We start from the raw sequence: 15,323 nt of genomic DNA on the forward strand, positions 1-15,323 counted from the left end.
GAAAATACTCCCCAGTACCAAAAATTTAGATTCAACACTCAGTCACACAATTAGGTTCATAAAACAACACAATGGACTTGTTCACTTCAAACTTGGTCTGGGGTGAAGGTTAGTCATTGTCCTATTGTGCAGGCAAAGTGCCTGCTGCTGTCAAGCTCTGTTACAATAACGATAAATGGTCCTTTAAACATGACTCCTCGATGATAACAAGAGACGCCTATGGTGGTGAACTGTCTGGTTGACTAAGGTCACCTTTGGAGGCGAAAGAGTTTAAAAGAAGATTTCATCTTTAATACTTAAATTTGTTTTCCATTTGGGGTAGAAGAGTATGTGGTGATCTTATTTTGAGACGAATTAACTTTTTAAGGGTCATGTTGATATGTTTTGGTATCAGTTCTCTTCATCTCAGTACAATTCTACAAGAAATGCAATGGAAAAAAATTTGTTCATTGTTAAATACTAATACAAGGAAACATGTTTCAGTAATAGGTTTACTAACATATGGAATGAACTGTCACATCCATTAAACAAGCACTAACTGTTATTAGTGTTAATATATTCAAAAGTCAGCTTGATGATTCCTTAAAATTCTGAAATATTTTTAGAAGTTTTGATGAGCAAGAAATTTGGCAAATTGGGCATAGAACCATGGCTGAACAATACCAAATTTATTCTGTAAAACATAGAAGAATCTGTTTGAGGCCTTGTGTGAGGACTCATTTTTACAGACAAGACCAGATATTAATAAAGGTAAAATGTTTATAGAATCTGCAAGTACATATATACGACTTTCGTTTCAAAATGTCTAAATACAATTTTTTACACTGGCTGTTTCAGACTTAAAGCAGCAGCACCAAGATCATCACATCTGTCATGGCAACAGGTGGAAATGAGAAGGTGAACCTGGATTCTCCAGAACTCAGCTTGATAGATTCTGGCATCCACAGCATGCGTGATGTCCCCTTGGCACCACATTTACAGTCCATCAACTTACACAGCAATTACATTCAACGCATCCAGGGTCTGGAGTTGCTCCGGAACCTTCGACACCTTGATCTGTCAGCCAATCAGATCTTTGAGATTAGTGGGCTGGATGGGCTGGTTTCCTTGAAAACGTTGAATCTGTCCTGCAACTTGATCAGTGTTGTGGAGGGTCTTTCCTGTCTCAGGTGGGTGGTTGAGAGTGAGACCATGTTGTGTGGATTAAATGCTTCCATGCATCATTTTTGTTTGTTTAATGTGCTCAAGTGTTATTGTGTACATGTGTGTGTGTGTGAGCTGTGTGTGTGTGTGTGTGTGTGTGTGTGTTTTCTTCTAAATGTAAAGGGTAGTTATTGTAGGTCCATTTTTAACTGATTGTAGTGATAGATTAAATTTTGTGCACCGATATGCAGGCTTACATGTTACACTGATACAGTGAGTAAGTGTGAGTATTTTTTGCTGCAATGAAACTGACAGTCTCTTATAAAAAGAAGGTCACTGCACTGCTGTCAGTTTGCTCAGTGAAGTATTGATTTATTGAACTGAGGGAGTGAAAGAGACATGAGACCTAGACATACACTATAGATGTTTTAAAGGGTGTTTGAACCCACAAAAAGGATTCTAACAGATGGAATTTCTCAGACAAGGTGGATGTTAAATGGTGATTTTGGATTCTTACATGCTGGACGTGCATAATTCATGGCATCTATTGGGAGCCCTGTTTTATCATTGATAGATTTGATTTTAAGTAGCTATTGATGTCTTCAACATATCAGTTTGTAGATTTGTTTATTATCTTTATTATCACAGATTGGACAAGAACATCACATTTCTTTTATTTTGAGATGCCAAAGAACTTCATAACATGTTCCCGTATTCAGAGATATGTTGTTGTCCATTTTGTAGTTGTTACTATTGCCATTTTTAATTGATTTTCTGTATTGTTTCAGATCGTTGGTCAAGCTGAATCTGAGTTACAATCAGATTGAAGATCTGTCAGGGTTGCGGTCCCTGGGTATCTCGGAGTGTAAGCTGACACAGTTGGAGCTCCATGGGAATAAACTGCGCAGCGTGCAACATGTCCATCGGAGCGTAGCACTGTGCAGCAGTCTGCAGCACCTCGTGGTCAGTCAGGATGGGTCATCCAACCCTCTGTGTCATCAGCCAGGTGCACAATTGTTTGTCACTGTTGTTGGGCTGTAGTAGAAAGATCAGGATGTGTTTTGCTGCATATTATTTTAAATCCAGCCACCGCAGCACAGATCACATCCATTTCTTATCTTTTATAGAGTCTCAGGACTTCAAAGTTAAATATGTTGGAGTGTTGCGGATACTTTTACTGTTATTCTACGGTGTCCCAGACTACCTTCAGAGAGTCACTCTCAAGCTTAATGCTGAGCAGTCTAATAAAATCCGCCATTCTCACATTTTCTGTTGACCTGGATGACACAGCATGTTCTCTTAGTTTTGGAGTTGGTTAAATCATGTTTTTATTGAGATCTGCTAACCCTCGGGTTGAAAGTTGAAGTTGCTAACTGCTGGGAGATGTGACATGATTGTGCAGGCTATGAGGCAGAGTTACTGGGTGCCCTGCCACAGCTGCAGACCCTGAACGGTGTGGACAGACATGGCCGGCGCTCTCTGCCCTCTGACATGGTGACCGATGTGCCAGGTGAGTCATGTGAGTGTGTAACAGCTCTGAACACATGATATATATATATATCTTCTTCACATGGAGAAACACAAAACATGAATTTAGTTTGGATCACACATAGATGCCTTTTTCGTTATTTGTTTTGCATATTAAAAGAAGTTTAAATCCTTTATTTGTTTATGGTTATTACAATTTAATTACATCAACATTACAGGAATGAAAAAAGCAAGGCAACACTGCCAAACAACCACAAGAAAATTAAAACAAAACAAAAATAAAAACAAACAACCTTCCCACCTCCCCAAGAAAACACGCATTAAATTTGAATCTTGTTTATGAAATAATGAACCTATTCTTCAAAATAAATGTTCAGCAGAACACATGCATCAGATGATTATGTATTCATCACAGTGTAACCACCCCCACCCCCCATCCCCTTTTTGTTTGTTAGTTTTACTTAAGTGATTGGCTCAGATATATGTGTATTTTTGATAGGAGTATTTAAAAAAAAAAAAGTTCTGTTTCAAGTGTTTCCTTGTAGTAAGGCCATGTGTGGAAATCAACAGAATTTAAGTTAACAAAAGCTGTATTTTTTATCTGGTTTTTAATTGATTATCTGCAGTTGTTGTGACAATTTCATGAAATGGAGAAATAGAATTTAATTGTTGTTTGGATCACATGTAGATGCCATATATAATCTGTTATTGTTGTGGTAACCTCTTCACATGAAGAAATACAATTTTGGAATACAGTTCAGATCACACATGTCTGCCATGCTCTTGGTACACAAACATAACCGAGTAACACACCCACAACATGCAGTGTTCAGAAGAACAAAACATGTATCAGGAAGGCTTTCGAGGCCAGATGAGTGTGTTGAGTTCATCTAAGAGTCTGATGTCTTACACAGTTTCTTTGTTGTGGCATGCCTCTGGCTGATCCACTTTTCCCCCTAGGACATTAATTTTCATCTGATCACAGCATAGGAACATTGTTGCAGCATGAACAATAAATTATGATGGAAGTCTAAACACAGTCACACCTGATTTGGGAATCTGAAGCTGAGGCTGAAGTAGATCATATGAATATACACATACACATGCAAAAAACGAAACACACACACACACACACACACACTGACACACAAACACACACATTAAGCACAAATGCATGTATGCAAACAAGCACATGTGCATGCATGCACACACTCTGAACACACACACATGCACACACTCATATGCATACACACACTGATGCAGGCACACACACACACATGCACACATGCATGCGCGCACATACACATTCTCTCTCTCTCGCACACATTTCACTCTCATTTTCTTTAGCTCTTTTTCCCAGGTACTATTACACACAGTCAGCATAAGCGCACACTGGCTTTGATGACATTTTTCTCATTCATTTCAGAGCTGGAAGCTTATTTGGACTTCCTCTTGTCAGGGGCCAGCACCAGTGCCAGCACTAGTTCTGTGAGTAGTGTTGTGGTTCCAGTTGTGTCCCTTTCACTTCTGAAATTTGTTTTATGTTTGTTATTATTAAATTTTATTATGACTATATTAAATTGCATGTTTAGACAGAGTGTGTGTAATAGAATAGAATAGAATAGAATATGTCTTTACAAGAGAGGCAAGGCCTTCAAGACTCACTTGTGATACATTTTAAAAAAAAATCTAATCGTTAAAGTGTGTTCTGTATTTGTTATTATAAAGCTTCAGGTTAAAAGAAAAAGAAAAAAAAAGTCCTAACGGCAGATTTGAATTCCGCATGTTCGGGTGAGAAGAAACTGTCTTACCCATTACACTATCGTGGCTCCTTAACTGATGTTAGAAAATATAACATTTAAACATGGTTTTTTAAAGGGTGATAAATCGATTGCAGCATTCGCAGTGAGAACGCTGTTTAAATCATATTATTCTGGTGTATCTTGGGCATTCAAAAAATCTTTGAGGGCAATTAAAAATTCCTTTCAAGTCCGCGGTAAAGGAGACATGGCTGTCGCCGCAATCACACTGCAACATTTAGCCGTTTTCTCTGGATCTAGATAGATGTACAAGTTTAGTTATACCCAGTTGACACGGTCGATTCAATTTCTCTTTTATGTTCATTCTAGTTTTATAGTTTTAAAGTTGATATGAAAATTGAGTATTTTGTTAAACTAATAACATGTAGAGTCAAGTACAAGTACTTCTAAACATCGTATGAAGTGAAAAGGACTTCATTTTGAAAAAAGTCAAGACTGGAAATTTTTACAATTCAAGGGTATTATCTCACATGGTTTATTATCTATAACTGTGAATTCCGACTGATTCTGTGGATATTTTTATGGCAGTTTGGGGCATAATCCAGTAAGTGATGAGGCGTTCACAAATATTTCTCTGAATAAGTATTTAACGGTCTCCTTCTCCAACTTTCCATCACATGTTATCATGTATTGTCGATTGAATATAGGATTGAACGGGCAGGTCAACAACTTGAAACAAAATGGCGTTGTTCGCGTTCGTGAAGAATATGAGCACTCACTTTGAATGTGTATAAATATGTGTACGCAATTGATTTTTGCCTATGACCTTCAGGGCTCAGCCAATAGATCTATAAAGTCCACTCGTCGTATTGATTTTAGTATTTTCCGAAAAAGACCACATGGGCGAATGAACATAGTGAAAGCCCTGTACACTGAGAGTAAAACTCACAAACTTTTTTTATGTATTGAGTATAATTTCAAAATGTAATGTTTAAGATGAGAAAGATCAGTTTACAGCAAATTAAGTCCCCTAGCATTAATTACAGATTAAATTCCCTTTTTTACTATCTGCACCAAAACGTTTGCAAAATAAATATAACTTCCATGCTTAGCAAAAGAAGTTCCTGTTTGAACAAAAATGATAAAAATGACTGCTCTTGTTGTTGTGTCAGAATATCAGATCAAAGTGCCAAGTTTAGAGAATTAAAAAAATATAAATATAACAGTAAATGCAGTTTGCATATAATTTGGCTTCTTTTTTAATTTTTTTGTGCCCATCCCAGAGGTGCAATATTGTTTTAAACAAGATGACTGGAAAGAACTGAATTTTTCCTATTTTTGTGCCTAATTTGGTGTCAACTGACAAAGTATTTGCAGAGAAAATGTCAATGTTAAAGTTTACCACGGACACACAGACACACACACACACACACACACACACACACACAGACAACCGAACACCGGGTTAAAACATAGACTCACTTTGTTTACACAAGTGAGTCAAAAATCATACACAGACACAGATACAGTAGAAATTAGGATACATACATGTGCATATTAATACAAAAACTTGTGCATACTCACACTTGCATGCACACACACACACATGCATGTATGCACGCACGCACGTACACACACACACACTCACACACACACACACATATACACACACATGCACACTTTGAATCAAACATTCAGAAATTTTTTTAAGTAATGAATAATTATTCAAAACATCTCCTATGGACAAATATGTGTTTTATGGTAACTGGTCAGCTAGTTTTTGAAAGAACAGTTGTCTTTTTGGACATTGGATAAGTATGTGGTGGACATCGACTTATTTTCCACACAGACACTGTATATTTTTGCAAAATTTAGTTCGAAGGGCATTCAAACGGAATCGATGAATTAAACTTCTAATTGGTCTTGACTGGGAGACAGCTAAATCATTTAAGAAAGCCTTGGGGTTGCTTAATGAAACTGTCTTCATACAGTGACAGTACTACTGGCAGTCTAAATCTTTTAGCCTGTGTTTATGTCGATTACTTGACACTTTTTCAGTACACCTATAACACTCTTGTAAATCTAATGGAATCTTGAGAATTATTGAGCCTTCGCTGTTTCGCGCTGCCTTTCTGGCAGCCTGATCTGCCCTCTCATTTGCAAAAATTCGATTCAGAGTCCAGTTGGTATCTACCTTTGACTGATCACGTTTTTTTGTTATGATAGGCATGCTTTTCACTGTTATATGGATGATTAACTCACTGTTATAATTCATGTTATAGTTCACTGTTAGTACAGTCATTCGTACTCTTCGTTTTCTGCTACTCACTACAGTCATCCTACCACCTCTTCTCAAGTACCTCACACTTCATCTCCCATGCGCACATACTCCCACCCTCCCCCCACACACTCCCTTTTTTTTTCCCCTCGTCTAATATCACTAAACAGTGAAAAGACGTTAAACTAAACTAAACACACAGACACACATTTGAACAGAAGCCGCATATTACATGTGTATGGAGCTAATGACTAGATCTTCAGGTAGATGGTTGTTGATTGCACAGTTCTATTTAATCATACTGGATTTGTTCGAGAGACAGGGCACTGACTGCTTAGGGGAAAAAGCTATTGGCGAATCGATTGGTTTTCGTCCTTATACCTTATACTTCTGTACTGTCGACCAAAGGGGAGCATCTTGAAAATCCCAAAAGCTGGATGTGATTCATCCTGGCTGATTGATTTTGCTTTTTTGATTAGCTGCTTATGATATATATCGTCTAGAGAAGGTAGATCAGCCCTGGTAATCTTGGTGGCAGTTTTGCGATTGGAATGAACTTCCTCTTTCGCTTCGTCAAGTCTCCACTCCCAGCTCTTTCAAGTCTGGCCTTTAGTTTATACAGTTTTAGAGTTATGCATGCGTGTGAATGACTGGTGCGAAAGTGCTTTGATTTGTCTCTGCACAAGATTCAGCGCTATATAAATACCATTATTATTATTATTATTTTCAGATGACTGAAGTGGCATCTGACTTCATTCTCTTGGACTATGTAAGGGGGAGTGGGGGTGGTTTTGGGTGCAGCCATGTCAGAAGTAGACAGTGGTTTGTCAAATCTGGAGTAGAATGTGTTGAGTTTGTCTGGAAGAGTTCTGTCAGTGCTGTCGACTGTCTGGTGGGTCGTTTTATAATCAGTGATGTTCTGCAGCCCGGTCCACACATTCCTAGAGTTGTTTGCAGACAAATTTTCTTCAAATTTTTTCCTATATAAAAACTTTGCCTTCTTAATGCATTTTTCAACACTTCTTTTTGCCTGATTGTGGACTATTCTATCATCAGTTTCATGAAAAGCTCTCTCTTTTTCCTTTAGTTTGTGCCTAACAGCCCCATTACACCAAATTTTGTTGTTTGAAAATATTTCAGTTTTACATCATTCAGTCTAATCTAGTTAGTAAGTTACTTAGTGTGTGTGTGTGTGTGCATTGGAGTGTGCAGATCTATGCACTGGGCTTTTTCAGTATAGGCAGTAGCTTCACTTTCTGTAAATTCTTTGCCAGAAATTTCCTCTTTTCTATCGCTCTCTTTCTGTCTGACTTTATCCTTTTCTGTCTATCTCTTCCGTTCTTATTTTCTCCCTTGCTGGTCCATTCATTTATATTTTATTTGGAAAGACTTGATTTTTTTTCTTGTCTTTTTCAGGACTTAATGATCATTTTGCAGTCTTACTATGTTTATTTGTTGTTGTTTTTTCACCTAGAACATGTGAGATACCGGTCAGCAGTGTTTGGTTTTGTATGCCTGTTACTATATTGCATAAGTTTTTGCCTTGTGTATTATCAATTTTATGTTCAGTTTAGTTATTTAACTCACTCCATACGATGGAATGCTATAGTGTTCCTGATGTAAGGTAGCGTTCCAGATGACAGAACACTATAGCGGTTTTGACACTTAAAAAGCTTTCCACGTTTTCCTCATGGGGTAGCATAACAATCACAGCTACTCAGGGCATTGTGAACGTGTCAAGGGTCAAATGGAAAGTTTCTTCATGAGATTCCGTAACAACACACTCCACAGCAAGCCAGCGAGTTCAGGACCCCACACAATAAGTTAATCTGTATACATATCGAAAATGGTGTCGCAGGCGATACAAGTGGAAATTTTTGGAGCAAATTTCATCATGGCAGCGGTTTTTACCACTGCTGAAGTGATTGAAATGCTTCAGACTAAAGGTTTCGACATCGACGAGGATGATGAAGACTTTGAATAAAGTATCTGCAGTGAAGAAAGCTGCCAGCAAGAAGGTACTGACAGTGACTCAGCTTCCGAGGGCTGTGAAGAGAGGGAGGGGGGTGGGCGTTCACATGACGTGAGGAAAGGGGTCAGTGGGTCAAGTACAGTGAGTTTCATTCATTTACTTTATGTTGGTTTTTTTTGTGTGATTTTTTTTTCGTAACCCTAACAAATGGGTCATCTGTAGGGAAAAGCAAGGGAGAAAACTATTCGTCCGGAGTGAGTTAATCTTTTGGTGAAAAATTGATGGAATGGTCAACGCCAGTGGCATTTCCTAGGTCCATGCCAATGAATGTGACTGCAATTGTGCCTGATTTTCTTTCCTACTTTAAAAAAAAAAAAAAAAGGTTTTCACCCCTCAGGCTCAACAGGATCAATATCGTTTTTCCACCCTGATATGGCCCTATGGTGTTTGCTGGGATATAAGCAATAAGACAAGACCTGAGAGGTCAGAAAAATCACCACCCATAATCCACCAAGCGCCGAGACTGGGATTCAAACCCAGGATTTGGCAGTCCTACACTTAAGACACTTGGCAGTTGTGCCCATCGTCTTTGTTGCTATCTGCTTAGCCAAGAGAGTTAACTAAATTCCACATGTTTCCTGTCTCTGTGGTCAGGACACGGTGCAGCAGCAGAATATCAAGACGCCCAAGATTGACCAGATGTTGGAGAGGTTTCGAGAGCGAGGGATCAACACAACAGAGATCAGCAGTGCCAGCTTCTCAGCAGCCACGGATGCCGACAGTAACTCCGGGTCAAGGGCTGCTACCCCTGGCAGGGGCAGAAAAGTCGCAGTAGATGGGTGGGGCAAAGTGAGTGGTGGTGGTATTTTATTTATTTATGATGATGATAGTGATGGTGATGGTTATTGTTATTTTTATTCATTATGATCACAAAATATGTTATAGTTATTATTATTGCTCCTATTCTTATTATTAGTGCAACTATTCTTGTTATTACTTCTGCTATTCTTTTTCTTGTCATTACTGCGGCTGTTGTTATCAATTATTGTACTTCCTTTTATTATTATTATTCATTGTTCTTATTAGTTCTATTATTCATATTATGTGATGTCCATGTGATAAGTGTATATGATCTCCACCAAGTCCAGGGTTTGATTTGCTTATGCTCCTGTTGAGTTGAATAATTATTGAGATTTTTCCATTCACCCACATCAGTTTATGTGCACCTTACATGCTTGTGTTTGAATTCCCTTTTTAGTATATTTACATGCAGCTGATCAAATATGCATGTTTTTGTTGAGTTGTGTAAACACAGACTTTGCAGATTTTGCTCTGCTACATGATCACTTTGACTGCATTTGGCAGTGACAGTGCTAAATCATATTTTGCAGGACATTGGTTTCTGTCCCTTCTGATGGTGATCGTTCCATGGTTGTCCAGTCAAGAGTGATGAGCATTCCTTTTAAGTCCCCAGTTTAAATCTACTGTCGACAGGCAAAATAGCTGAATGGTTAAAGTTTTGGACGTTTAATCTGAGAGTCCAGTGTTCAGTCATGTATTGGCACCTGATGGGTTGAGGTAGAAAGTTTTCCGATCTCCCAGGTCAGCTTAAGTGCAAATCCACCAGTGAATATCAAATACACATGTTAACGATCCCATAATCCATGTCAGTGTTAGTGGCTTATGGAAACATGAACATTCCTAGCATGCACAATCCCTGAAATCCATTCAGTCCCTTCAGCGCATACAAAACTCTGCTGCCCGACTCATCCTCAGAAAGAAAAGATCTGAGCACATCACTCCTCTTTTGCAACATCTCCACTGGCTCCCTGTCTCACACAGAATATAGTACAAGATCAGCACTCTATGTTATAAATGTATTCACAAATCAGCCCCTTCCTATCTCTGTGGCTGCCTTCACCTCTACACTCCATCTTGCTCACTACGATCAGCTTCGGATCCACTCTGTTTATGCATACCCAGATTCAAGCTCTTGACTGTTGGCCGCCGTTCTTTCTCTGTCTCTGGACCTTGCAACTGGAATGAACTTACTCTTTCGCTTTGTCAAGTCTCCACGCTCAGCTTTTTCAAGTCTGGCCTTAAAACCCACCTCTTCCCAAAATAGCCTCCCTTCCCTGCCTCTTTCAGTTTCTCCAGTTTTAGAGTTATGCATGCGTGTGAATGACTGGTGCGAAGGCGCTTTGATTTGTCTCTGCACAAGATTCAGAGCTATACAAATACCATTATCATTATTATTATTATTAAATAGAGTATTGCTGCTCAGGTAAATAGGGTTGTACATATTAAAGTCCACTTGTAGATCTGAATGAATGTGAGAGTAGCTCATGAACAACTACAACAAAAAGATAACACAACAAAATCTACTGTTCACTTCTATGACCTCAGAGCTTGTGCAAATCTGCAGTTCTGTTCTCTATGATATGTGCAAAACATTCAGAGTTTGTCATCTGTAAATGTAAAAAAGACTGCCTTTTATCTTTTCGATAATTACAGTTTCTTAATTTTCTGAACAAGAAAATTAATTTCTGATGACTGATTTCGGCAGCAACGTTCTGTGATGAATGTTGGTTGAAGCAAATGTGCCGTAGCTATTCAGTGCTGCTGTTCATTTGTTGATGCACTTCTTTCCTTCAGAACATGACATTGGTTAGTCTGTCTTGATGGAGTCCTGACATGTGTGTGCTGGCAGAAAACTGGTGGGGACGGAGACCAAGATGAGAGGCTTGCTCAGTTGGAGAAAGAAATACACAGGCTGCAGCTGGCACAGAACAAGGTACACACACATGCACACACACACATGCACACATACACACACACACACATGTACACACACACACGCACGTACGTATGTATATACAAGCCTACACATGCATGCAGAGAAGACACATACATGATGCAGTCTTTCACAAAAACACAAACACTTCAAATCCCCCCCAACTCCCACTCCCTCCTACATACAGTTTGTATTTGCATACTAATGCATATACAGATACATGCATGCATACACATACACACACACACGCACACACACACTGATGACAAAAAGCAAATTCTGGCATGAAGGGAGTGGTGGGAATGATTCACATAAACATGTGTTTCCATTGTCTTTCAGATGAGTTCTGGGCTGCAGTCCCCACAGATCCAGTCTCCATCAAGGTGGAGAGGTGAGGTTTTCATTCACATCTCGTCTGCTGGACTTTGGGGTAGACAGTTTAAAAAAAAATTATTCTTGTTTATTTTTGTGTGTAAAAAAAAAGTGAGTCTATGAAATAAACTGTCTCCCATGTCCGTGTGCGTGTGTGCGTATAATAAACTGTCTCCCATGTGTGTGTGTGTGTGTGTGTGTGTATGCGTGCATGTTTGCGATTATGTGTGTGTGTCTGTGTGTGTGTACAAGTTTGTGTTTTTCTGTGTGTGTGTGTGTCTGTGTCTGTGTCTGCATCTGAGTGAGAGTGTGTGTATTTGTGTGATTGCATGTGTGTGTTTGTCTGTGTGTCTGTGTGTGTATGTTTGTGTCTGTGGGGTTGGGTGTGTGTGTGTGTGTGTCTCTCTCTCTTTGTGTGTGTGTGTGTGTGCATTTATGTGTCTGTGTGTGTCTCTGTGTGAGTGCATCTGTGTGTGTGAGTGTGTCTGTTTGTAGTAAACTTTAACATTGGAATTTTCTCGATCAGTTCAAGTAGTATAGGAATAAAACTTGCAAGGATGGTGGGCATACATAAGACCTTTCCAGTCATCCCCTTTATACAGTGAGGTAAGCAGGGTGAGAGGTAAATAGTCAAGATCATATTTTAGGAAAACAGAAAAGCCAGAACAGAGCTCATGTCTTACAGCCGATTTTCATTAAATTTGGTATAGCGACTGGCTATGATGATAGCATGATCTCTATAGAATTGAATGTGGTAACTTACATGTTAAAGGTTCGTGTCACGACACAGCATACTATAATATTAGGAAAAACTTGTTGGTACAAAAAGGATTAAGTCTTTTCTATTCCTTAATTTCTGTGGTCAATCAAGTCGTTGTCACAAATGAGTCTTGAAAGCCTTAACTCTCTTGTTTGTATTGCTGTGTGTTAAGTTACACAGCTTCATGTCTTGCTGTTTTAGATTGTGCTGCATTGTGTAAAGATATACAGTGCCAACCCCCTTTTTTATGCCCCATCCACAAGACTTAAGCCTTTCACTCCCAACCACAGATATTATTATCATTATTGTTATTATTATTATTGTAATTGTGAGTATTTACACCTAATCTTAAAAGTAAGCCCTAGGCATTTACAAATAGTACACACACATAAATATCAAAAAGGAAAATTTGAACACACAATACCAAACATTATTAAATCATTCATGCTCCCCAGAAACACACTCACCCCCAAAGACACACGCAACACACACAAGCACGCACGCATGCACGCACATAAGTCATAGTACACAATCAAAAATACAACCTACAAATTCTGGAACTCTCAAACTCACTCACTAATAGTTTAGGGGTAACTACACAATCAGGTGTCCAGACACTCAGTTGCATACGCCTACCTCTCTTGCAAGTGGTAACTGCCTTGACAAGTGTTTGAAGCAATATCTTGGCAATTTTGGCTAGATTTTGATGCTTTTTTTTTATGTGTGTTTTATAGAGCGAAAAGCTGTTGAGTATTTCAGCATGGCTGCCATAACGTACAGTACAAAGGAGGTGGCTAGAATTTTGTATGATTTTCTGCACAACATTGACAGTAGCAACTATAATAATGTGATAGAAAACGTAAGTGATGTTGTTGTTGTTCAGCTGAAGTAATTCTTTTCATCCTGATGATCATTACATGCTACAAGGTACATCAACAGGAAGGGGGCGGGGTCATGTCAGAAGTGGGTATGGAAAAAACCCAATATTTTAGCTTGAAACCTTAATTGTGGGGTTTTCATCTATGAAACCCTCCAGATGAAAGTTTCAAGCCGAAATTTTGTTTCCAGTGAGTTTTTGTGCTCTAATATTGTGTACTAAGGTATGTGGGTGTTAGGGTGAGAGGGTGTGTGTGTGGGTGTGTGTGAGTGGTTATGTATAGTGATTGTGTTTAAAACAACATGATAGTGCAGGAAACGACATGATTGCACTTGGTTGTTGTGTCTGATGCATTTGCTAATAATGTAGCACAATTTTCAGACATGAAATAAACTTGAATTTTGTTCTTCTTTTTCAAAATTTGCTGTGTATATTTTTTCTAAATATCTGAGTTATCTTCCCCTGATTGTCAGTTATCTCATCCTGTCAACACCGAAGCTGTAATAATTATATTCTTCATTCATTTTCCTTCAAGAAAACATATACTTTTACATACTTTTGAGTATAATTTAAATTTTTGTTAGAGGTTGGTGATTATATTGTAACAATCACAAGTAGTTCCAGAAGTCAAAGGGTTAAGTGGTATCAGTACTTAAGATGGTAAACCTAAGCCTCATATACACTTAGCACATATGAAACTAAAAAGGTTGTCCCTGGCATGATTCTACTTAGGGAAACACAGGAAATGAAAATAAAAATGAAACTGTATTTTATCAGCTTGGAGGGCTGCCTGAATTTCGCACTTAAATCTTGAGACAAGAAATAAAAAACACAGTACATCAGACTGTGTTACACATGAATTCTACGTCTGTTTGCATGGAATGCTTTGTTTTTCACAAAACTGCAATGATCAGTAAACACAGAGAAGACCTTTGCCTCTTGTTGAAGCATGGGGTGACTCACTTCAGTTTAACACATAAGTACATGTACATCAGAGAGACACCTTGGTCAGAGTTGACAGGGTATTGAATGTTTGGTCCAGTGTTCACCAGTAACCAGGATTTGAGGCTCTGTTTTGGCATGGTGTTGTTTCTTTGTGTTTTGGTCGAGGAAGGTTAAAACAGTGGAAGGAGATTGGGCCCAGCCTTCCTGTGCTGAGCCCTAAAACTGGTTATGAATTCAGTGCCCTGATGGCTGTAAAAGGCATGTGACCTTTTACCTTTCATCTCACATGCACATTGGTTTCAGAGATTGTTATTCAAGTATTTATAATTTGCTGTTTCTTTGTGTGTTTGTGTGTATGTGTGTGTGTTTGTGTGTGTGATGAGTTTGTGTTGCTCCACGAAGTTTTATTTGTACTTTGTAATGTTGATGTATTTGTCTTCATGGAATTTCAATTCTTGGTTTGTGTTTTTTTTATATATCACTTGAATTGTTCCTTTATTGACTGATTCAAAAAGATGGAGAGGACACGGAAGAAGAGTTGGAGCCAGTGAGAGAAAGAGCCTCCGCAAAGGATGCCAAACAGAAGAAATCAAATCTGGCCTCAGTGGCAGAGGGAAAGAAGGGCACAGGTGGCATTGGTTCAACCATGAAGGGGCCCCAAGCTCAGATGAAAAAGAACACAGGGAAAAAGTCAAGGTATGATGTGCTTGATGCTCTCTCATTCTATGACCCTCCATGGCAAAATGAGTTTCAAATCACTGGTGGTTTGTAAGCTAATTACATGTTCTTTGTTTCTGAGATGTAATTAGCATATTCTTTTGAACAGTGGTTTTTTTGTTTTTTTTTTGTTTTTTTGTTTGGTTTTTTTAATGTTCAGTGGAAATTGAGATAAACTGTAACTGCTACAAAAAATGTTATTGAATTACCGTGATAA

General features: G+C 38.6%; 1 protein-coding gene across 4 annotated transcripts in view; it reads left to right on the plus strand.

Annotated features, from left to right (window-relative positions):
• The window catches only part of LOC143300698 (leucine-rich repeat and coiled-coil domain-containing protein 1-like), a 310,494-nt gene that overhangs the window by 741 nt on the left and 294,430 nt on the right, over positions 1-15,323 (plus strand). For 3 of the 4 annotated variants that reach the window (XM_076614553.1, XM_076614554.1, XM_076614555.1), the window contains exons 2-9: positions 838-1,169; positions 1,932-2,149; positions 2,546-2,653; positions 4,058-4,119; positions 9,296-9,490; positions 11,352-11,435; positions 11,775-11,826; positions 14,905-15,085. In XM_076614553.1, the coding sequence (XP_076470668.1) occupies positions 874-1,169; positions 1,932-2,149; positions 2,546-2,653; positions 4,058-4,119; positions 9,296-9,490; positions 11,352-11,435; positions 11,775-11,826; positions 14,905-15,085 (1,196 nt within the window). In that variant the 5' untranslated portion in view covers positions 838-873. Of the gene's footprint in view, positions 1-90; positions 109-837; positions 1,170-1,931; positions 2,150-2,545; positions 2,654-4,057; positions 4,120-9,295; positions 9,491-11,351; positions 11,436-11,774; positions 11,827-14,904; positions 15,086-15,323 lie in introns of those variants that run through there. The other variant, XM_076614556.1, reaches the window with a different exon arrangement.

Source organism: Babylonia areolata, chromosome 26 (genome assembly GCF_041734735.1).
Source record: "Babylonia areolata isolate BAREFJ2019XMU chromosome 26, ASM4173473v1, whole genome shotgun sequence".
In the NCBI taxonomy this organism is placed as follows: domain Eukaryota; kingdom Metazoa; phylum Mollusca; class Gastropoda; order Neogastropoda; family Buccinidae; genus Babylonia; species Babylonia areolata.